The sequence below is a fragment of the Peromyscus leucopus genome, chromosome 23 (genome assembly GCF_004664715.2).
Source record: "Peromyscus leucopus breed LL Stock chromosome 23, UCI_PerLeu_2.1, whole genome shotgun sequence".
Taxonomy (NCBI): domain Eukaryota; kingdom Metazoa; phylum Chordata; class Mammalia; order Rodentia; family Cricetidae; genus Peromyscus; species Peromyscus leucopus.
This window is the reverse complement of record NC_051082.1, coordinates 14,412,041-14,433,731: the sequence shown is the minus strand read 5'-3', so window position 1 is coordinate 14,433,731 and position 21,691 is coordinate 14,412,041. Positions and strand designations below refer to the sequence as shown.

General features: G+C 56.7%; 2 protein-coding genes across 2 annotated transcripts in view; one reads left to right on the top strand and one right to left on the bottom strand.

Annotated features, from left to right (window-relative positions):
• Setd1b (SET domain containing 1B, histone lysine methyltransferase) overlaps positions 1-12,772 on the bottom strand; it is a 23,523-nt gene extending 10,751 nt beyond the window's left edge. Inside the window, 8 exon segments of the mRNA XM_028885854.2 lie at positions 2,201-2,781; positions 2,784-3,024; positions 6,440-7,663; positions 8,530-8,642; positions 10,826-11,096; positions 11,729-11,827; positions 12,051-12,235; positions 12,692-12,772. Of these exon segments, the coding sequence (XP_028741687.1) occupies positions 2,201-2,781; positions 2,784-3,024; positions 6,440-7,663; positions 8,530-8,642; positions 10,826-11,096; positions 11,729-11,827; positions 12,051-12,221 (2,700 nt within the window). The 5' untranslated portion in view covers positions 12,222-12,235; positions 12,692-12,772.
• Positions 12,395-21,691, top strand: LOC114704546 (translation initiation factor IF-2-like). The gene is made up of 6 exons (XM_037198516.1): positions 12,395-12,589; positions 12,682-13,334; positions 13,761-13,803; positions 15,171-15,276; positions 17,161-21,077; positions 21,233-21,691. Exons 1-5 carry the CDS (start codon positions 12,395-12,397, stop codon positions 17,247-17,249), a joined length of 1,086 nt encoding a protein of 361 aa, XP_037054411.1. The 3' UTR covers positions 17,250-21,077; positions 21,233-21,691.

Sequence of the window (21,691 nt, the reverse complement as noted above, 5' to 3'; positions counted from 1 at the left end):
ACTGATTTCTACAAGAGCTGCCCGTGTTTTTAACCGTTGAGACATCTCTCTAACCTCTGCTTTTGTTATTTTACAGGACAGCATGGAGCCGTGTAGCTGAGGCTGGCCCCAAACTCCTGATGTCCTCGGCCCCGCCTCCCATAGGCCAGGATTGATTACAGGTATGCTTCACATCTGGCTCAGACACTGTCAACAGCTTGAAGAATTTATTCGGAGCTGCGGATGGAGCTCAGCTGGACGAGTGCTCGCCTAGCATTCTCAGCGTCTGCTAAACCGGGCGTGGTGGGGCATACTTGTAATCCCAACACCCAGAGGTGGAAGCAGGAAAATCCTAAATTCAAAATCATTCTCCGTTACATAGGGAATTTGAAGTTAGCCTGCCTTAGAGACTCTGATGGTTTTCTGTTCTGTTTTGGTTGTTGTGTGCTTGCTTTTTTTTGAGACAGGGTCTCTCTATGTAGCCCAAGCTGTCCTGGAAATTGCTATGGAGCCCAGGCTGGCCTTGAACTCACACAGAGATCCACCTGCCTCTGTCTCCTGAGGGCTGGGATTAAAGGTGTGCACCACCTGGCTTCAATAAGTATTTTATTTAAACCTAAACCAGATTCAGCTTTAATAAAAACAAGCCTCTCTACAACATTCATGAAGGCCAGGTGAAGTATTGCATGCCTCTAAAACCAGGACTCTAGAGGGAGAAGCAGGTGGAGCTCTGAGTTGGAGGCTAGCCTGGGCTACAGAGCAAGTTCCAGACAGCCAGGGCAACACAGTGAAACCTTGCCTCAAAAACAACAGCAAAAATACAGAACATGTCTGCAAAGACATTCCTTCACTCTTTGCCCACAGGTGGCCACTCAAGGCTCTGAAATACGGGCTTCAACGGATGGTACGAGAATTGGACAAAATGAGCTGTCTTCGGGGCACGGACACTTTTAAGTTATTGATAGCATAGCTTTAGTTAGCTGCGACTGTTACTCATCCCTGGGGGACAACACAAGCCAAGTGAACTATAAAGAACTGTGTGGCAGAGCTTCTTTCTGGTTTATTACCCCATAATATGGATGAGAAGCAGCCGTGACGGGACTGGCTTACCCAGAGAGCCAAGAGCAGGTTCCTAGTCACAGGAGTTCCCTAAAGTGGAGTGTAGGGAGGAAGAGCAAAATGGACCAGTGGTCTCCTTCCCTCTGGGGTTGGGGTGAGGAGCAGAGGGGACCAGAGTGAAGGTTTTTCTTGTAATTATTATTACTACTACTATTATTATTATTATTTGCTTTTTTGAGACAAGGGTCTTACTATATAGACCAGGCTGGCCACAAACTCTTTTTTTTTTTTATTTTTGAGACAGGGTTTCTCTGTGTAGCTTTGTGCCTGTCCTGGATCTCGCTCTGTAGCCCAGGCTGGCCTGGAACTCACAGAGATCCACCTGGTTCTGCCTCCCGAGTGCTGGGATTAAAGGCATGCGCCACCACCGCCCCAGCTGGCCACAAACTCTTAAAGATCCTCCTGCCTCTGCCTCCCCAGGGCTGGGATTAAAGGTGTGCGCCACTACTCGTAGCCTAACTGAGAGGATTTCAAAACATTCAAGCCAGGCAAGCGCCTCTCATTGTAGCTCAAGGGCGGAAGAGGCAGGAACATCCTTGAGCCTGGACCACAGGCTGAGACTCCGCCTCTTAAAGAAAAAGAGAACTTTCTGAAGTAGAGATAAGGCAGTTAGGGATCACTTCTGAGGGTCTGGACAGGCAAGCCCTCCAGGAAACGGGAAAAGTAGATGTAAAATAGACAAATACATTTATAATAATTTAAAAAAAAAAAAAAAAAGGAAAAGTCCCCGCAAGGTCAGACTTTGCTCCAAAGACCTCAGATGGGAAAGGGAAAGTGAGTCAGGTCCCAGGGGCCTAGGCTGTGGGGCCACCTGAGCTGGCGGCCACTGGACAGGAAGCCACTGAGCTCCTGAAACTCGGCATGGGCAGATGAGGAACTGCGATGGATTTGGACTTTCATTTTACCTTCTCTTATTTCAATGGAAGGCGCTGCACACAGCCACGAGGCCACGGGTCCAGGCTGCTCCGTGTAAAGGAGCCTCATGCTGGGGGGCCGAGGCGACCAACCACACATCCAGTCACACGCGTTGGGAGAAAGGGACACCTAGTCTGGTCCTTGCCCCGCCGCCGCCCTCTTGTCGCTCTAGGATGCGCCCACATACCTTGGCCATCCGCTCCTTCTTATCCCACCACTCGTCAAAGGCGCGGAAGGCCACCACCTCCACCATCTTGCGGTTGAGATCTCGCTTCATGATGGCCTTGAGCTCCTTGAGGACCACCAGCAGGACCCCATCCACCGTGGCCTTGTGCGGGTCCTCCTGGCGGGGCACGTAGCCCGGCGGCGGCACGGAGGGGTCGAACTTGGGCAGGGGCGGCCAGTGCTGCCCGCGGCCTGGGCCGCTGTTGCTCAGGGAGAAGGGGCCCCGGTAGGGGGGCAGGTTGACAAACTGCAGTCCGGCCGAGGCGGCGGCGGCCGCAGCGGCCATGAAGGGCGGGTAGGGACAGGCGCCCTGGCCGGTCATCAGCCGGCTTAGCATCTGGGTTTGCATCTGGAAGGACATGGGCATGCCACCCCACTGGCCACCCAGAACGTGGCTCATGTCCACCTGCATCACAGGAAACAGTCCCGGCGGGAAGGGGGGCAGGGGGGGCAGGATGGGTGGCGGGGGGACGCCCGGCGGCGCTGGCAAGGGCGGTGGGGGCACCGTCACTGCGGGATGGGACGGCGGGGGCGGGGGCGGGGAGGAGGCAGAGGTGGGGGCATGGGAAAGCCAGGCTGTGGGGGGGGAGGGGGCGGGGGCGGGGGCAACGGAGGGAAACCAGGGGGCGGGGGTAGGGGCAGGTTTGGAGCCAGCACGTTGGGGGCCGCCACGGCCCCCGCCCCGGGGGTCACCACCATGGGCTTGGGGCAGTCAGCGCTGGTGATGGGGGCCGAGGGCATCTCGTCATCTGAGATCTCCATGTCCTCTCCTGAGGACTGCTGGCCCTGGAAGAGAGCGGTGAGGGTGAGAGAGGGTGAGAGCCGGGCTCACGAGCACTTTCCAAGCACCAGGAAGCTGGGGACTTGGGATCAGGACTGGCGATTCCCAGCTGCGGGATGCGGCCTTGTGCAAACCAATCAACGCGCCCCCCCCCCCCCAAAAAACATACTTTCCCCTTTGGTCGAAGGGGCATCCAAACAGCCATTCATTCCACCAACATCTGTTCAGCACCCGTGTGCCAGGCACTGTTCTAGGCCTTGAGAAGGGGAAAGTGGCAAAGACAGACTTTGTATGGAGCAGAACTTGTAAGCATAACTAGACCGATGGTGTATCGTGGAGAAAAGGAGCGGGGTGGGGAGGGGGGAGATGGGACGTGACACATGGGTGACAAGACATACGGATGACAAAATGAAGCAGACACAGCTTTAACTGACAGTCGGAGAGAACACGGACACGGGAAAGAGTTAATGCTGTAGCATTTCCCACGCGCCAGGAAAACTGACATCCATTAGGTGGTTCTTAGAACAACCCTGCAAAGTAGGTTCCTTATCCCCACTTTTACTAATGAGGAAATGCGGACACAGGAAAGGCTGAAGTAACTTCCCCGAGACCACGCAACCAATAAGAGGCACGGCCGGGCTTTCTAACAGGAAGTGGCTCCCCAACCTGGCCTCAGTCAGCCAGTGGCCCTCTCCGTGGCCCGCAGGGCCTGGGACAAAAGGTGACCAGTGCTGGCTGGGCGGCTGAGGGCAGCAGCAGCCTTATGGCCTCATAGGGGATTGGGGTTTGTTTGTTTTGAAGTGCTAGGGGCTGGGCCCAGACCCTTGAGCATGCTAGGTAAGTGCTCTGCACAGCCCTAGAGCTGGGCAAGCATGCTCCCACTGAACCTTTTTTCCCCCCAAGACAGGGTTTCCCTGTGTAGCTTTGTGCCTTTCCTGGAACTCGCTTGGTAGCCCAGGCTGGCCTTGAACTCACAGAGATCTGCCTGGCTCTGCCTCCCGAATGCTGGGATTAAAGGCGTGGGCCACCACCGCCCGGCCTGAACCTTCTTAATCTTTGGTCATGCTCTTTTCACTTAGGTCTCCTGGGGTCTCAGAAAGGGCTGGCAAGTGGCTGGGAGCGACAGATACCAATGGTGTCATTCTTTAACTGCAGGGAAACCTCACACGGAAACCTCACAGTGGGGCTCCACGTGGGTCCCTTTTGACAGATGAGGAAGTGAACCAGAGAGCCACAGCGGACAGTGAGAGCCAGGGCTGGGACCCATGCTCCGGACGCCTGCCCCATGGAGAGCGGCTGTCAGAACATGAGGAGGTGGAGGGGGGTAGAAGTCAAGGACAACTTGGGCCAGAAAGAAAAAGAAAAAGGAAAAAAAAAAAAAAAGCGCCACCATGGGGAGAGCTCTTTGCTTTGACTTTAGAGTCAGAGGCTGAGAACTGGAGAGAGCCACCGAGCTCCTTTGGTACAGGTGGAGCTGGGAACCGGAGGTAAGGTGAGGCAAGATGAGTTCCAGTCCCACACCAGACCCTGAGTGTGGGTCAGTCCCTACCCGGGGGCGAAAACGTTATGAAAACCAGGCTTGACAGACAGCAAGTACTCTGGAAGGCTGTGAGGTCAGAGGTCACACCCACCTGGCGGGGAGGGTCTCAGAGGGGGACACTGGTAGGGGAAGGGAGCATCTAGTCTCTCATCTCCCCTGTACACGCCACGTCTCTACACTCCTCACTCAGTCTCGGGTACCCGTGTGAGGGCGGGCCAGGCAAGCTCAGCAAGAAGGGAAAGGACAGATGCCCCACCATCAGCTCGGGACAGCACCTAGCACTGTGGAGCAGCACACAGAGGGTTAACCCAGGCCTCTCTCCAGTCAGCCAATCACAGGAGCACCAGGCTGAGCTCTGGCTCTGCCCGCCCCCTCCCTGGGCACAGCGGGTAGGAACCAGCTGGCTGCAGCTCCTGGAGGGCTAGGTGAAGGACGCTTGGACTTCCCAGGCAACGCCACGGTTTCCATGGCGATGGTGAGGCGGGCCTCTTATTGACCCACTCAACAGATGATGAAAACTGAGCCCAGAAGGGGCACATGCCTTCCTCTAGGTCACGTAGGCAACGCGACAAGGCCGCTAAGGCTCTGGGGCTGGAACTTTTGTGCTTTTAATCACCAGCCTCTGCCTATCCCGTCCCTCCCCACCGGTGCCCTCCACGCTCGCTCGCCTCAGCCTCAGCCTGGTGCAGGCAGAGCTTTTATCTTAAAACAGGCACCACACACTCCCAGACACAGAACCTAGTACTGCTCTCCCAGCGGCCAGCAGGGGGCGCCCGAGGGCCGGCCTGGTGCTCAGCTCTACTCCAAAGCATCCCTGGGCTTTTCTATCCTGGGGCGCCCCAGACTCCAGCCTCAGTTTCCTCTTCTCCTCCTATACCCAGGGAGTGAGCGTCGGGGTGGGGATTAGAGGCCCATTCCCTCGAGCTACCCTGAGCTCCTGAGCCCTGGACCAGGTGGCTGGCATGATAAACATCCGCCAAACCTCGGCTGCCTAGAAGGGATGGGGGAGGGCCCACAGTCCCGCTAGTTCTTGTACACCTGTCAGCTCCCCCTGCCTGGACGCTCGAAGCCAGAAACCACTTCCCCAGAACTGCTGGCAGGCTCCCAGGGGCCTCCGCCACCTGTGGCCCCCCGGACACCCAAGGTTCTCTGTTCCTTTCCAGGCAGCCAGAGGGGCTTAATGTGAGGGGGGAGGGAGAACCTCATCTCTGGGTCCACAGGGGCAGAGGGGCTGTATCTCAAGCTTCTACTTGTTCAATGCCTGCTGGACCCAGTGATGCCAGGGGCCTGACCCAGGATGAGGAGTAGAACCCCGGGGGGATGACATAACCCTTCTCTTCCCCCCGGAAGACCTGGACATTATTAGCACCTTCACCTTCCCAGCTCCGAAACTTCTGAGACTGGTGGTCTGAGCAATGAGATGGAGTGAGGCAGGGCGAGGGGAAAATGTGCCTGATTTACGGCTGCGTTCCCTCTCCAAAGCTAACTTGAACTCCTTGCCTCTACACGTCTACAGCGGCAGGAAGAGGAAGCCGACTACATCACTTGCATGCCTGTTTCCTCATCGCCTCGGAGCACTAGACTCTGAGAGACAACGCTTGGGAGCGCTTGCCGGGCCAGCTCCACACAGCACCCTGGCCAGCCTCCAATACTCCTGAGCAACCGGGACTGAGATCATTCCTAAGCTACTAACAGAAAATGCCCTGGACCGGTGACCACAGCTCATACCCCTCCGGGTCTCTGAAAACTCCGTTCAAACTCACACTCAACCACGGTGAAGAGTCTGGGCTCTACGTCCACGCAGGACAGCAGAACCTGTGACCTGGTCCCATCGCACAGACACACAGAATCAATCCCAGACAGAACAGACATGGTGGTACCTCATCCATCCTCTCTGAGGTCGGGGTCCTGTCTCCTGCCAGGTCCAAAGCCGCCTCGGCTGTCTGGCCCACAAGACCCATAGGGTCTGGGGGGCCCGGCTCAGGGGGGGGCCGAGGCCCCAGGCCCAGGCCCAGGTCATCATCCTCATCAGAATCAGGCAGTGGTGTTGGGCTGATGTCCTCTAGGCCTGTGCTGGAGGGCCGCGAGGAGGGCGGTGAGGGGCCGCGGAAGCCAGGCTGCGAGTTAGCGCCGAAGTGGGTGAGTGGGGAGAGCTGGGAGGAGGAGGAGGAGATGGGGCTGCCCTCCATCTGGAGCTCGGTGTCTGAGTCCTGCTCGCGCAGGAAGGGCAGCTTGGTGCGTTGCTCTTTCAACAGCATCTCAATGCGGGAGTCCAGGCTGTCGTGGGGCTTCTCCGGCCCGGCAGGAGATGACTCCAGGGTGGGTGTGCCCGGGCTGTCGCAGGGCTCAGGACTCCAGCCGAAGGTCGGCCTACCGCCCAGCTCCATGCTGTTGTGGTCAGGGGGTGGGGGGCCAGGAGGGGTGCCCGGCTTCTCCTTGGCCGGGGGTTCAGACGGTGGTAGGGGTGGGGGTGCGGGTGCCCTCCGGAACTCCCCGCTGTCACGGGTCCCAAAGGCTGCTGCGGCGGCGGTGGGCTCCTCCGGGGGTGGGGGGAAGGGGGGTGCGGGAGTCTGATACGGAGAGAAAGCTGACTTGAACCCAGAGGCAGGGGCTGCTTGGGCAGGAGGTGGAGTGTGGGCAAAGGAGGCCGAATCCTGGGACTGGGTCTTGAAGGGGGGGCCGCTGCTGCCTCCGCTGCTGCCAAAGGGAAGGTCTGAGGAGCCTCGGAAAGTGGTTGTGGCTCCCGCCACGGCAGCCACAGAGGAATTGTGGACATAGTGATGCTCGTGGCGGCGGTTGTAGGCATCGGTGAACTTGCTCTCATGCCGCCGTGCCTTGAAGGTCGCTGTGGGGTCCTGGCCGAAGAGGTAGGAGGGTGTGGGCTGGCGACTGGAATAGCTGGAGTCTTGGGAGAAAGGGGTGCCCAGGCGAGGCGTGAGCGGGGTGCCTTGTCCGTAGGAGTTGGGGGTGTCCAGGCGGCAGCTGGAATAAGCTGTGTCCTGGGAGAAGGGGGTCCCGCCGCTGTTGGGGGTGACGGAGGAGGAGCCAGAGCCACAGCCTGCAGACAGGCTGCCATCCTTGAGGCGCTTCAGAGCATCCGACAGCTACACAGAGAAAGAAAAGAAGTCCCAGGAGTGGAGGGATGGTAGATCCATGCAAGGAAACGCAGTTGGTCTCCCTCTAAAACTCTGGCTGCTTGGGGGGCTTGGAGCCCACGACTTTCCAGCAGAAGGAAAGACGTGTTAGGAAGCTCCTACGTTTTTCTCTCTCTCCCTAGGTGTAGATGTTTACCCTCTGGACACTTTGAGGGCTTTCTCTAAATCTTTCTGCCCCCAGGCAGAAAGAGAAGACCCTGTCCGGCTTGGTAAAGGCTGGCATTTCCTTCTCACCTCAGGACATCTGACATTAAAGGGCGTTGGGACAGAGATGTAACCAAGAACTGTGGTCTTGGGCTTGATGGACTGTCCTGAAAATTTCTAGAGATTTAAACAGCGTGACATAGGACGAGTGGCCCCTGCTTGGCAGGTAAACAGACTTTAATAACCCTCTGAGGGGTCCCCAGAGCAGGTTGAAACTGTGGCTGACTGGAATTGGCCAAGTGAGTGTCCTGGTAGGCAGGGGGGCTGAGAAAGAGGCAGTCTGTTCTGGAAGAGGCTCTGAACCCTGCTTCCTGGAGACAGCAGTACAGGGAAGACCAGACACCAGACGCTAAAACCAGAACACAGCAATGTTCTGACATTCATATGGAAAAGCAACCCCAGGTCTGTGGGAATCCCAGTACAGACGGAGGGTAGAATGGGAAGAAGGACTCCCTGTGGACTGAAAGCTACAGGGAGCAGAACCAATCCTAGGGGAGACATGTTGTAGAAAGATCTTGGGAAAACAGGGTTTTTAGACCCGAACCTACAGGTGTACTCAGGCCTCTAAAGTGAGAGGTGCTGAGCCAGAGAAGCAACCGTGAAAAACCTACCTGCAGGGTCTCGTTCACAATTGGAGAAACAGCATCCAGCTCACCCACTGGGAGGGTCTGGGGGGTGTACCGGCCGGTGACCAACAGTTCATAGAAGCGCATGCGAGTCTCCCCTGTAACAGGCAGGGGAGAGGGGTATCCATGGAGGCTCCAGCAGGAGACATACCCATGTGGTTTCCAACTTGCTTATTAGCATCTTCATGGGTCCCTTGTGCCTGAGACCACAAGCTTGGGGACACTGCATGTCCCCTGCTTAGGTTCCTACCCTCCCTTGTACTTCATTCAAGATTCTCATCTGTCCAAAAGCTACACACCTGGTTGTTCTGACCCTGAGACTCTAAGGTTAATGCCTTGTTGGGTAGAGACTCCCCAAAACCCAAAAATGCCATCCTCAGTGCAAAGTCCTTTTCATTACCAAGACCATAGTTCCCAAAGAGCCATTATTACTCCCTCATCTCCCCACAGTCTTTCGAGACACGTAATAGTGCTCGTAGCAAGGACAGAGGAAGTCAGGTGACACACAGTGACTGTTAACTATCTGGGGCCAGGAGACCAGCAAAGTCTGTCAGACACACATATCCCTGTGAGTCAACTGCACGGTGCTTTTCACCAGCTGAAACCTCCGGAGGGCCCCAAGTCTGCCTGTGGAACTACCTGGGGCCCACATGGTCCCAATGAGCCCTAAGTTTACCTCGCTACCCATCAGAGAGAGATTTTTACCAACCAGATCGTTGGTATTTATAGTCTTAGAGGTGGTTGCTTACATATGCAAAGGAGGTACATTCCTTGAGCTACACTTTACACTTTGCTGGTCTCTTTCTCGAAATACAATCTCAAACTTCGGTGGTAGTATCTGAGGGTTGGCTTTTTTTTTGTTTTTCAGAAATGAAATTGTGGTAAGTCTTAGCTGCTCTTTAAGATGTGGGCAGGTGATTGGGAGGGGACTGTATGCTTCAGTCTTGGGGGAAATTAGACTTCAGCTTATTGTAAGAGCGGGGAGCAGATTTAAAAGCCTGTTCACACACACACACACACACACACACACACACACACACACAAGCTTTATTAGAGAGTGAGGAACTAGGAAAAAAGGGGAGCGGGAGAGCTGTAGATCGGACAAACATAACAAGCTTATAACATATGACTAGGCCCAGGCTCTGCAAGCCAGCTAACCAAATTCACTCAGAACTACCACAACCCTTTGCAATACCCAGCATAGTGTCTTAAGAGATGCAGCCACCACGTAGCCAACAAAACCGAGGTAAGTTTTCCTGTCTTGCCTTTGCTGTGCTCAGGGACTCACAAACCCTGTGTGCAGAACACCCCTGGAGCTGGTCCTAAATCCCCTCAGGCAGGGTTCACCGGTCTGCCACCGCCCCTACCCCCCACAACTCTGGACTTAACCTTAGGACCACGGGACTAGGGACGCCCTGGCTGCAGAGCGCCCTGTACTTTCCTTCAGATTGGAAGGAATCTCTCAGAAAGGACACAGGCAAACCAATTTAGGGGGAAGGCTCTCTGAGTCTCTGCCAGGTCTTTCTACCTGAGTCTTGAGCCAGGACTGAGGCTGAGGGCAGAGCCAGCAAACCCTGGAGGTAGGAGGTGTGCCTCCCCAGCCCGGCTCAGCAAACCAAGGTGCTGCGGTCTCTTTAAGAGAGAGAGGAGGGAAGTGTCAACCCTTGAGCACCCAGAGCAGCCCGCCCCCAAGATCTACAATCAGTGCTATCAGAACATTATCAATGAAACACTCCAAGGCTCAGATTGGTTCAAGGAAGGGGCACCCGGGAGGGTCAGGGGCTAGGGGGAGGGGGGCACAGCACCCTAGATCCTGGAGGAATGACTTTTACGAATTTAAAGGCACATGGTTCTTCCTCTGCCCCCTTACAAATAAACAAATGCTTCCTTCTCCCCAAACGCAGGCAGTAACACCAAGGGGCTAACCCCAGGCCACTGGGACTCAGAGAGAGGGGGCCCACGGGGGTGTCATAGGTAGGGAAACCTCTGGGTGGTCCCTAAGGGTGCCTCGGCCAAGGACTGGCACATTTGGTAAATTATAGCCCTGTCTCCTAGCAACAGACAACACATTTGGCTCCATGTGATTCTGCCCTCCGGAGGGGACAAAAAAATAAATAAGGTGATGGGGGTGGGGGGTGGGGGAATCCCAAGGAAGAGGGGACAGTAGGAAGGTTCTCCTAACTCGGAAGGGAGGGAGGAGGAGATTTCAAAGGAAGGGGGTCAGGCTGACAGGCGGCCTTCCAGCTCCTCCCCCATGGGCGGCCTACAGGCCTGCACTAACCTTTGGTGTCCAGCTCCACGTGGATAATGTTGCCCATGACAGAAGTACTATGCAGGTGCTGGACCGCCTCCTTGGCGCCCCTGACCGTGGCAAAGACCACCTTGGCAATACCCAGGTGTTTCTTGGTCTTCGGGTTATACAAAATCTCCACCTCTTCCACCTCCCCATACTTTTTGCACATGTCCCTTAGGAAGTTTTCGCGGATGTTGTCATTCAGCTTGGCAAATGTCACCTGCTTCGGAGGCACAGGGCCCACGTAGAACTCATCGATCTGGCAGGGGCCGCGGGGGAAGGGAGTTTGGAAAACATTAAAACCAAAGAGAAAACACAGACACTCCTCTCACTTGCCCAGCGGTTAAAAAACAATAAAGGGTGATTTTTTTTTTTTTTTTTTTTTTTTTTTGAAAAAAGAAAAAAAGCATGCGGGCGGGCCTGGGAATCGGAGGATTAAATCGTTTGGAACCTGGAAGTCCTCTGGGTTCTAAAGGAAAGGGGAAAGAGAAACAGTTTCTCTTTCCCCACCCCCTATTCTGGCCTCCAGGCCTTGCTGCTGGTTCCGGGACGACCCCCTGGTCTAGGAAGTTGTCCCCTTAAAACCCAAAGGGATGGGAAAGGGGGCGGGTCCCTGAACCAGGCCCCTGGGCGCACAGGACCCAGATGGGGACCCAGAGCCCCAGGCTCCGCCAACAGGACACTGTATCAGCGCCCTCGTTACAATTTCTCCGAGTGTTATTTTGTTTACAGTGGCCGGGAGGGGACACCACTCTCCCCCCCTCCCCGCCAAAACTTCCCAGTCCTGGACGGCGGGAACTCAGAATCCGGCTGGGCTTGGTCAGGACTGGCGTTATTTTCGAACTCGGGGAAGGGGGGAGGGACCAAAAGACCGAGAGGAGGGGTCCCTACCTTGAATTTGGGCACCGACAGCTCCAGCTCCTTGGTTTTGGTCCAGATTCCGACCACCCGGGGATCTTCCACGATTTCCACCGGGCGGTTGCTGGACATCTGTGGGCAGGGACAGGGGGCTCAGTATGGAAGGCTGGCACCCTCCCCAGGGGCAGGGGCAGATCCCCCCTCTCCAGGCACCAGTCCCACTCCAGGCTGAGGGGGGAGCCCTGGCTGACAGTTGGCCAGGTGGCTGGGAGAGGGGTCTCCCCTCCATTCGCCTCTGTCTGGGGGCTCCACCGGAGATGGGTGGGGGTGGCGGGAAGGCGCGTCGGCTACTCACCGCCAGGCTGAAATGCTGCCCATCGTAGCGGTACAGTTTATGGTGCCCCTTTTTCAGAGCCGGGTCAATCATCAACTTGTAACTTCTCCAATGGTGGTTCCTCCTCTCGCCCGAAGGGCCGGGCTGCGGCGGGGGCTGCTGGTGGTGGTGGTGGGGGTGACTGTTCTCCATGCCGTTAACCCAACCTGAAAACCAGCAAGTTGTTGTCCTCTCCGCCGCTTCTACACATTCGCCAAAGAATCCAATCGGCTGGCCCCCACCCCCTCCCACCTTACCAGCGCGCCCCGAAAGCTTGTCTCGCTGGCTCTCCCCCCCCCCTCCCCCGTAGGAAAAAAAAAATAAGAATGGAGCGAGAGAATAAACCCTTTCCGGAGAATTTACGCGCCCGCCCGCTCGGCCACCGTCTCCGGCTGCCAGCGAGGGGCTGCCCGGGGCCCCCGCTGCGGGCTGGCGCGGTCCGGGGCGCACGGAGGACGCGGGCTCCGGCCCATGGTGCTGCCGGCTGCCCGGCGTGGCGCTCGGCCCGGCTCGGGCTCGGGGCGCGCGGCAGGCCTGGCGTCGGCCGCCGGGGCGGGGGCCGGGGGCTCGGGCCGCCCGGCTGTTGTAGCCTCGGCCTCTCTTCCCTCCCCAGCCGTGCTTACATCCCCGCCGGGCGCCGGCCTCCCTGCGCCGCCAGCCAGTACATGGTGTCCCCCGCGGGAGCCGAGGCCGGGGCGGCCGGACCGGGGGCCGGGATGGGGGGGACGCCGCCTTAGCGGCTGCCGGGCCCCGGGCTGCCGCTGCCCTTGCTGCCGCTGCTGCTGCCGCCGCCGCCGCTGCTGCTGCTGCTGCTGCTGCTGCTGCTGCCCGGGAGGCGGCTGGCGGCGGAGGCTCGGCTCCCAGTAGCCGCACATCCCACAATACACCGCTAAGGAGCCCGACCCGAGCGCTCACCCTCCTCCTCTTCCTCCTCCTCCTCCTCTTCCTCCTCCCCTCGCCTTCCTCGCCGCTTCCCCAGGCACTCTCCCGGCGGCGGCAGCTGCGCCGCCAAAGCCCCGGGCCCCAGCGGCCCCCCACCCCTCACTCGCGCGCTCCCACACTGCCTCCCCCCCCTTCCCCGGGGGGAAGGCCTTTTAATTTATTTATTCTTCTGGGACTGAGGTGGGGGGCTTGGCTGGCGGGGGGAGAGGGGGGTCTCCTCGGTCTCTACCTCCCGCGGCTGGGGCTACCCTTCCAGCTACCGGGCACTCCACGGCGTGCGCCCCCGGGGCCTCCCAAACTGTTTCCAAACTGCCCAGACCGGAGGTGGGCGCGGGGAGACTCGGCAAAAGGGCTGGGTTTGGAGGGGGGTGATTGTGTGCTTGACTACTAGGAGCCTGGGGGAGGCAGACGTCGACCCCAAAACGAGTTGCAATCGAGGTATATCTCCGATCCCGCTTCCTCTTCGGCCCGCACACCCCCTCCCTCCCTCCCTGGAGCTGTACTGGGGAGGGGAAACCAAGACTTGGAACCACATTAGCCTTCACATTCCTGGGAGGATACAGCCCTCGCCTGGACATGGAAGATAGCTCCTTTTTTTAATTTTTTTCCTTTCTGTTTTTATTTATTTTTGGAGGGGAGCGCCCAGTAATTGTCCTGAACACATGCTTCTTCCTCCTTCCTCCAGCCACCAGCGACAAGAGAGTCCCCTTTTTTGCATTTATCATTTTCCTTCCCCTTTCTTTATTAAAGGTCCGGGAGTGGCGGCGGCCAATCAGCGCTCGGCTTCCATTTTGTGAGTTCAACTCGGAGGCGTCCCCGGCTTCGCGTGGAGCTGTTTGCAGACCCCTCGGTCCGTCTTCTCGGGCTGCCGAGGCGAAGCAGCCGCCTGGCTGGGGCGTCGTGGTGGTGTATTTCATATTGGGGCTCTTTTCGGGGTTTGTAATTTGGCCGTGGGTAGGTAATTGGCTGGAGCAGGGCGGCAGGGCGCGGCAGCCAATCAGCACGCGGCTTCTATAGGGCTTGAGTTATTAGACGCTGATCTCAAAACATCCTTCATCAGACTCCAAGGAGAGGCCAACAGATGAGGGGAGCCATTTTTCTGCATTGGAATTAAATGGCCAAGTGGGTTTTTCCTTTGTTGACTCCACCATCCAGTTCAGGACGCCTGAATGTGTTTAACATTTGCCAAAGGACTCACATTTGGAAGAATGAAGAAGACCTTTTAAAAAGATCTGGATTTTTCCTTATGACTTGGAATCCATCTTTGTCTTGTATAACTAGGTCATGGCACACTATTAATGTCAGCAGTTAACAGTTTTGAATGCAAAAAAACCTAAGTAAATGACATATTTAATTTTTTTTTCCTCTTTTTTCTTGGGTGGGGTGGAGGGGGGAGAGCTCGGAGCTGTCTTAATCTGTATTCTCTCGACTGAACAATAAATTTTTAAATATAGTTTCCTCTATTAAACACTTAACCTGGCCATCTTATTAACTACTCTTTTTTTTTTTAACAAGGTAATGTTTTAAATGTATAATTAATAGCAATAGCGAAATGGCAGCAACAACCAAAATTTGTGAGCTGTTACTGTTAAATTTTCTAAAAAACCTTTTTACATTGTAAGTACCCAGTCCATTCTGTCCTTACTGCACTGCAGTTATCATGTTAATGTCGCCTGAGATGTCCTGAATTTTCGGAATCTTCATCTGCATGTCCGTCTTTGTCTCTGTCCGATGTAAGTCAGTTAAAATGCTCTTAAGACGTTTGCTTTTATGAAGCTACGGTGTTTAGTGCAAGCCTTTGAGAAAATGTTTACAGCAGTAGATGCTGCTCAGACTTCTTCCCAGTAACTCGTACCCTTTCTTTGAAAATCGATCTATTTTGAAGAAAAACAGCTGTTTTTCTCGACTTGGGTGGAAGGGGGGGGGGTGAGAGAAAGGAAGACTTTCTTGACAAAAGACTAAAAGCCGCCACTGAAAACTAGATTAAGACGGGAAAACAAGCCCTAGCTGGTTCAAGCCAAACACCTCCATGAACTCGGTGGTGTTTCCTATGGCGGTTGGGAAGGGCTTGGTGAGCTCTTTTCGCCGTTTCTTTTGTTTGACTTGACCGTGTTTTCGCCTTTTGTTTCTTAATGACGATCACGCCATGGCTAAATCCAGAGCAGTAAACAGTCCACAGCGAAGCCGCCTTTTTGCCAGCCCAACCCTGGAAAGTTTGCAGGTCGTGGAAGGAGCAGAAAATACCATGAGTGTAACTTACAAAAAGGTAACAACAAAAGAACACCATAACCCCAGATTTTTCCCCCCAACTAAACAACCAAAACAACAACAACAAAAATGTTGTTTTTATAATAACATCTCCAAAAACACCGCCCAGCTTTTTCTTCTAGACTCCATGGCACCGGGCTGAGCGGGTAAGTAAAAGACTAAAATAAAAAAAAAAATTTTTAAGTGCTTTTTGCCCCCTTCGAGGAACTCTCGATCGAGCAGGCCACGGGCTGCAGATGATGGGAGCTGAGGTTTCTGGAGCTTGAGTTTGGCAACCGATGACCGTGGGCGGGTGAGGGGACAAAGACTCTCCAGACCCCTTTGCCTCTTCTGCCCCAAAGGCGGAGAGAGCAGCTCCCCAGTACTCGGGGGGGCATCCATGGAGCTGTCTGCGCTTAGTCCCTTTGGCTGGCCTCGGGTCTGCACCTCGGTGGCAGAGGGAGGAGAAATTGAAGTGCTTTGGAGACGGAGGGGCTGAAAAAGCGAGGAAACCTCCCCACCCGTCCTAAGGTCTCGTTCCCCTTTGATGGTGGGGTGTCTGCACCCTTTAAGTCAGCTTTTCGGGGCTCCGGGGCTCGCCTGCTCTTCTAAAAAGAAAGGACAAAAGGCCGGCGTCCATGTTGGCACCATGACGCAGCATCTCTCCCGCCTGCAGCCCGGCGCTGCCTGGCCTCCCGGCCGCGCGCGCTCCTCCCTCCCAAACATGAGTTTTATTTTCAGATTTTTGAGCCGAGCCCCGGGCTGGGCCCGGTTGGGGCCAAAGGCTGGAGCCGCCCGGCCGGCCGTTCACTGCTGCGGTGGCTAATGGCGGCCGGCTCTCCTCCTCCTTCCTTCCTTCCTTCCGCCATCCTGCTTTCCCCCGGTTGTCGCTGGGAGCCCGGGAGGCAATCCCGGGTCCTAGGAGCCTGCAAAGCACGGCACCTGGGATCCTGGTGACGGGTCTCTGGGGGGGGGGGGTCTTAGGCCTCGGGGATGTCGTGCACCCACAGTTCCCGCACTCGCTCTCCCCCCCCCTCCCTGCGCCCCCTGCGCCCTGGGCGCGGCGTGCGGCTCCCGCACCGGCGATCGCAATCGCGATCGCGGGAGGAGCCGGGGCCGGGCAGGGCGAGCCGCTGGAGGCGGGTTGAAGACCCTGATCTCCGCGGTAGCCCCGGATTCCCAAGGCCCAGGCGGGCACGAGGCCTCGCCCTGGCTGCGCAGTGCCCTGCTTTGCTTGTTCTGCCTCGGAACAGGAGCCAAAGTCGCCCAGGGCTACGAGGCTGCCCAAGGCGCCCTCCACTGCCCACTCGGCTTCGGGAGACCCACCCTTGCCTCCCCCCCACACCCCGGTCGTCCTTTGATAGCCGAGCCGGAGGGGCGGGTCTCCCCTTTTGTCCCCACTTTGGTTTAGAGGCCCTCGCAGTGCCTGAGTCCCTTCACTTGGACGCCAGGGGCACAGCCTCCACCCCAGCTCTGCTGGTTGGAGGTGTGTGTTGGGGTGGGGTGTGGGGGGGGGGGCGGTCGGGGCCTGGGAAAGCCGAGTGGGGCCTCCCCCTCGGGATCCCCCCCACACCCCACCCCCGGCCATAAGTGCCGGAGGGTTAAAGCCTTAGATCTCGGCCTTCCTGGGGGAGGGGATGCGGACAGGGCGGGCCTTTGGAAATGCAGATGAGTCGTCTCCTGCTGCTTGTCGCCCGGGCTGAACCTTAGTGACTCAGCCACCCCCACCCCACCCCCATCCATTCCAGAGTGAGGGCCGCCTTGTCAGCTGGGAAAGAAGGGGGGGGGCAGCATTTCTGAGGCTCCCTTTCGATCAAGTAGACCCTGTTGGTTTGCATTTGGCCAATCCATTCTCTGACCTACAAACTGAGGGACTGCCCTAACAGATCGTCCGAATTCACAGGTCTTGGCCGGAGACCGGAGCCATGTCTGGGTTATCCCCAAAGTAGACAGCCCTTCCTTGCTTCCTCTGGACATCTGGAGCAGGCCTAATTTGGCTGACACCTTCCCCACGAAGGTAGGTTAAGAGCCCTTTCCCCAAGTTCAGAGAACTGGATCAGGGGGCTTGGGCCTGCGACCTTCGAAGGGCGGGTTGGGATCCCCAAACTCGCTGGGCTGGTTCTGCGGCCCCTCCCCCACGCTGATGTGGCGGTTGTGTGTGTGTGTGTGTGAGAAATGGGCGGCCTGCTGGGTCCATCCAGCCCCGCCTGTCAACCTCTGTTGTCAGGCGGTTAAGGGCGGGCGATTCTCTGCCGAATTTAGCTGCGTACTAGAGCAGGGACGACGGAGTATTTCCCAATGGTGTGTTTTATGGTGGGTGGGAGGGCCTTGGAAGCTTCTGAAGGCATTCCCTGCTGGCAGGCTTGCCGGTGGCGCTTCAGCCTTTCCTCCTGAGCCCCATTAGGAGGGCCAAATGAGCCGCCCTCTGAGGTCTGGCGGCTTGCTGGGTAGACAAAGAACCGAGAGACCTAAGTCGTAGGCAGCTTGCCCAGAGAAAAGGCTTCCTTGACTTCTCCGTTTCCTGGATTCTCCAAGTGGCCTCCATGTCCCCACAAGGCCAGGTTGTGAGAGCCTGGCTGCCAGAACATGCAAGTAGGGCTGGCCCTTTACGTGTGATGGTGACCTTGCCTAGTCTGAACAGAGTCTCTGAGCCCGGCTCCCTGTCTGCAACAACTAGGCGGCCCAGGCATCAGGAGTCAGTTAGGGGAACTCATTAAACCTGGCTCTGCCCGTCTCTTGAGTTTCTCACTCCGGAGGTGCAGCTGAGAATTTGCACTCCGTGTAAGGTCCCAGGCCAGTGTTCCTGACTCTCCCTGCTAGGTGACACCTGAGATATTCCCTGGCTGGGTAGCCGGCAGTTGGCTTGCCCTCCGGCCCGCCCCGGGAAGCTTCACAGCTGAAGGTGGTGTGGCCCTTGATCTCTGACCCCGCCCCCCTCCACCCCCACCCCCCAAGTGTGTTCCTAGTTTATGTTACTTTGATAAAGCCATTTGCTGCAGGTGCCGCAGATCACGCGGCTTTCCTTATTTTGGCCTGGAGCGTCCAGCTTCTTGTCTTTCCCCTCGTTCTCACCCCTGCGGTGAGTGCTGGAATGGTGGCTTGGAGAGCCTAGCAGGCTTCACGGAGGTGGTGTTGGTGCCTGGTCAGGGATCTTCAAGTCTGGCAGCTGTGGGCTAGTGACCTTGGACTAGTGTTTCCCCTGTTTAAAAAAACAAAAAACAATCATAATAACTGCTGGAAAAAGGTTGGTGGGAGGATTAATGGAGATTAAAGGGACCTCACTCCTGCTCCGGCCTCGGCCACCGGTTGGCCTCCATTATGATAGGGGTGGTTGCTGGGAGTGGCCGCGGGGGTGGGGGCTGGGCTGTGTCCTGGGCTCCTCCCCGCCAGCCCACTTCCTGAAGCACGTGCTGGAGCCTCCAGGCAAAGGAGAAAGAAAAGTAGCTCGGCTTGGGAAGGAGGCCAGCTGTTTTTTCTGCCCGTGCAGTTTTGAGTCCAGGCTGTCCCGGGGCCCAATGGGCTGTTCCGTGGGGGGTTGGGGGGGTTCATGATGTTTAAGGGTTGTCCCCCGAAAGGCTCCAAGAGAAGAAATATCTCACCCTAGGTTACGAGGCCACCCCCCGGCAGAGCCTGGACAGGGTTCCAGGTATCTTGATTTTTCGGCCCATAAGCCTGGGCCCCTGACACCCCCTTGCCCAGCTGTCTGGGTTATTTTGGGCACCCTCCGGTGCCAGCTGTCTGTTTTCCTCGCTGCCAGAGAGCTGTCTGGCAGCATGGGATCAGAATGGTCCCTGTAGCTCCCGCTGGTGCCGAGGGCCAGGCGTCCAGTTGAGCTGACTTGGTGCTGGGGAGGGCTGAGCCCCTCACCTCAAGTGGGAAGAGCCCGGAAAAGCACTTACTCAGTGCATTCGGTTCATATTGTAGATATATATATATATATATATATATATATATATATATATATATACTCTGTAAGCCTTGGAACCCACTTGGTCCGCCTAAGCGCCCTGCTTCTCCGGTTCCAGTCTTCGGGTCTCTTATCTCCTCCAGCCTCAGACTAGATCATTGACAAGTCACGCTGTGTCAGCTGTACCCTGGAGGGCTACAGCCTTTGGGGGACAATTAGGTGCTAAACTGTGTGGTGTGATGTTTGAAAGGGAAAGATAGTCGTGACCAGGCCAACTTGTGAATGTCCCCACTCCAGGCTCTTTCACCTCCCTCCCTCCCTCTCTCTTTTTTTTTTTTGCCCCCTTATCACCTCCTGGGCAGTAGGGTGGGGCAGTTTGTCCCTCTGTTGTCCCTGGCCCTGAGGGGTGCCCCGCCCACTGGTCACCCACTAAGCTTGGGGCGGGGCCGCTTTGGGCTGCTGAGAGAGGGCCACGCCAGCGGAAGGACTGCCTGAGCCGGGAGGTGGCCCGGGAGGTGGCCCGGGAGGTGGCCCGACCAGCTTCTCTACCGATTCTGGCGTCCCCGCCCCTTCCGTCGGCTCCACCTGGCCTGGAGCCCTCCTTTGGAACTTGACCTTTTGGAACGCTCCAGGTGGAGACAGCAGCCACGACGGGTAGTGATACCCCCCCACTCTCCCCAGCCCCCCCGTGTTTTTCTCCGATTTGTCCTGTGCCCTCAAGCAAGTTCCTGTGGAGACGGGAACCAGGAGGGGGAAAGTCGATGCAACCACCGTTTGGGGCTGTTTCTAGAACATTTTGGTTTGACCGAGGAGGGTCTTGCCACGTCCAGGCCAGTCCTCTTGACAGGCTGGGACCGTAAGTACACTCTCTTTGCGTCCAGGCTTTAGCCGTTTTTCCAGCCCGGCTTCTAGAAATGACCTGCCCATCCTCCACTTGTTCCCTAGAGCTGTTAGGTAGCCGAGACCTGGGAGGGAGATGGCCTAGCCGGGTGGATAAGATAGCACCCCCAGGCACCCTGGTTTCACCCTCCCCCCCCCCTTATCTGTTAAGGCTCTAGCTGCAGTCTTTTATCTCTCCCTGCTATCCATACCATCTGCATTTGGATAGCTAAATAATTGATTTATGGTGCCTCTGTGTTAGGGGAGTGATAACTCCCCTTCCAAATTTGTACTTTGTCCTGAAAGACTGAAGGCATTCTGTCTCTGCTCTCCTGGGTTCCACGCTCCCTGTCGGCCTCTGGGGCATAGTCTTCCCTGAGACCATCCTGCGGCTCCCTGAGAGGTTTTGTGGCAAGAACCAGCCGAAGGAATCTCTCACTTTCCTAGCTTTCCAGGAATTCCTGGAGAATCAGAGAGTGACCCAGGGGGCCCCCAGAACATCTTGCAGGTGAGGGAATCAGCCACCCGGGGTGGGTGAGTTGTGTCTTATCTCCTCAGCGGGGCCGGCCTGGCCTGGCCTGACCTCTGAGGAGGCTCTCCACAGCAGCTGGCTGGATTCCTGGGTATTTTTAGCTACCCAGATCCAGCCCCACCATCACTGAGAGAGCTGGCTCCAAGTCCAACACTCCAGGCCTGATAGTACTGGGGTTCTGCCAGTCTCCTGGTGAGGCCGGGGTGGGTGGGGAGGCAGGCTGGAACCAGTTGGCAGCCGGAACCCATCGGAGCCAGAATTATTTGCTTTTGGTCATTTCCTTCAGACTTGCTCTGTCACTGAAGATGGAGAAGACAGACACAGGTCTGGAGGATTTGTGGAAAGTCCAGAGCCCTCTCTTGGCTGTATGTAGTAGAACAAGTATTTTTTTTTTTTCCCCTTCTAAATGAATTTTCTCCTAGCACATGCAGCCAGCCAGCCTCCTGGGCCCAGGACCAAGCCCAAAGAAGGCCGAGAGAAGAAACGTGGAATCCCTGCAAAGGTAAGCGGGTCCCAGCTCCCTCCAAAACTCCCCCCTCTTTGTGTGATTTTTGACTCCACGCTGGACCGGCCTGCTCTGCCTTCTCTGGGGACTCGTGCCTCTGGCACGCCATCTTTCCTTTTTTTTTTTTTTTTTTTTTTTTGCCGTCCTCAAAGAGCAGCCACTGAGCTACAGCCCAGCGCTCCTCCTCTGCCTGGTTTTGACAGCACCCCTGTGTTGTGGAGCCTTCTCTGTCGCTCTTCTCCACTCAGCCATCGGCAGGCCCGCCCTGATTTAGCCCGTTACCTTGACAACCATTTGGGTCCCGTCTCCCTCCCTCCCTCACCACTGAAAACCTGAAGAGGGTTTTCCAGCTGCGGTGCATTGGTGCATTTGCCCAGGTTGGGCACCCCTCCCGGCCTCCTTGGGCTCCCCCTCCCTCTGCCCAGCTGTACCCAGTTCAACAAACACCACCTTCCCTGGTCCCGCCGCTGTCGCCTTAAAATGGATCTCACTGATGCTGGGAACTGCATCACACTGCTTCCTCCAGACCGGTCCTCACCGGCGGGACCACGGTTGCTTTTCAATAAACAAGTTGTAATAAAATAAAATAAAATAAAATAAAAAGGAATGAA

Coding starts and splice junctions, on each gene's coding strand:
- LOC114704546 (XM_037198516.1), top strand. CDS start 12,395: ATGGAGCGAGAGAATAAACCCTTTCCGGAGAATTTACGCGCCCGCCCG. Junction 13,335..13,760: donor CCAAACTGCCCAGACCGGAG/GTGGGCGCGGGG, acceptor TCTTTATTAAAG/GTCCGGGAGTGGCGGCGGCC. Junction 13,804..15,170: donor CAGCGCTCGGCTTCCATTTT/GTGAGTTCAACT, acceptor GGCTAAATCCAG/AGCAGTAAACAGTCCACAGC.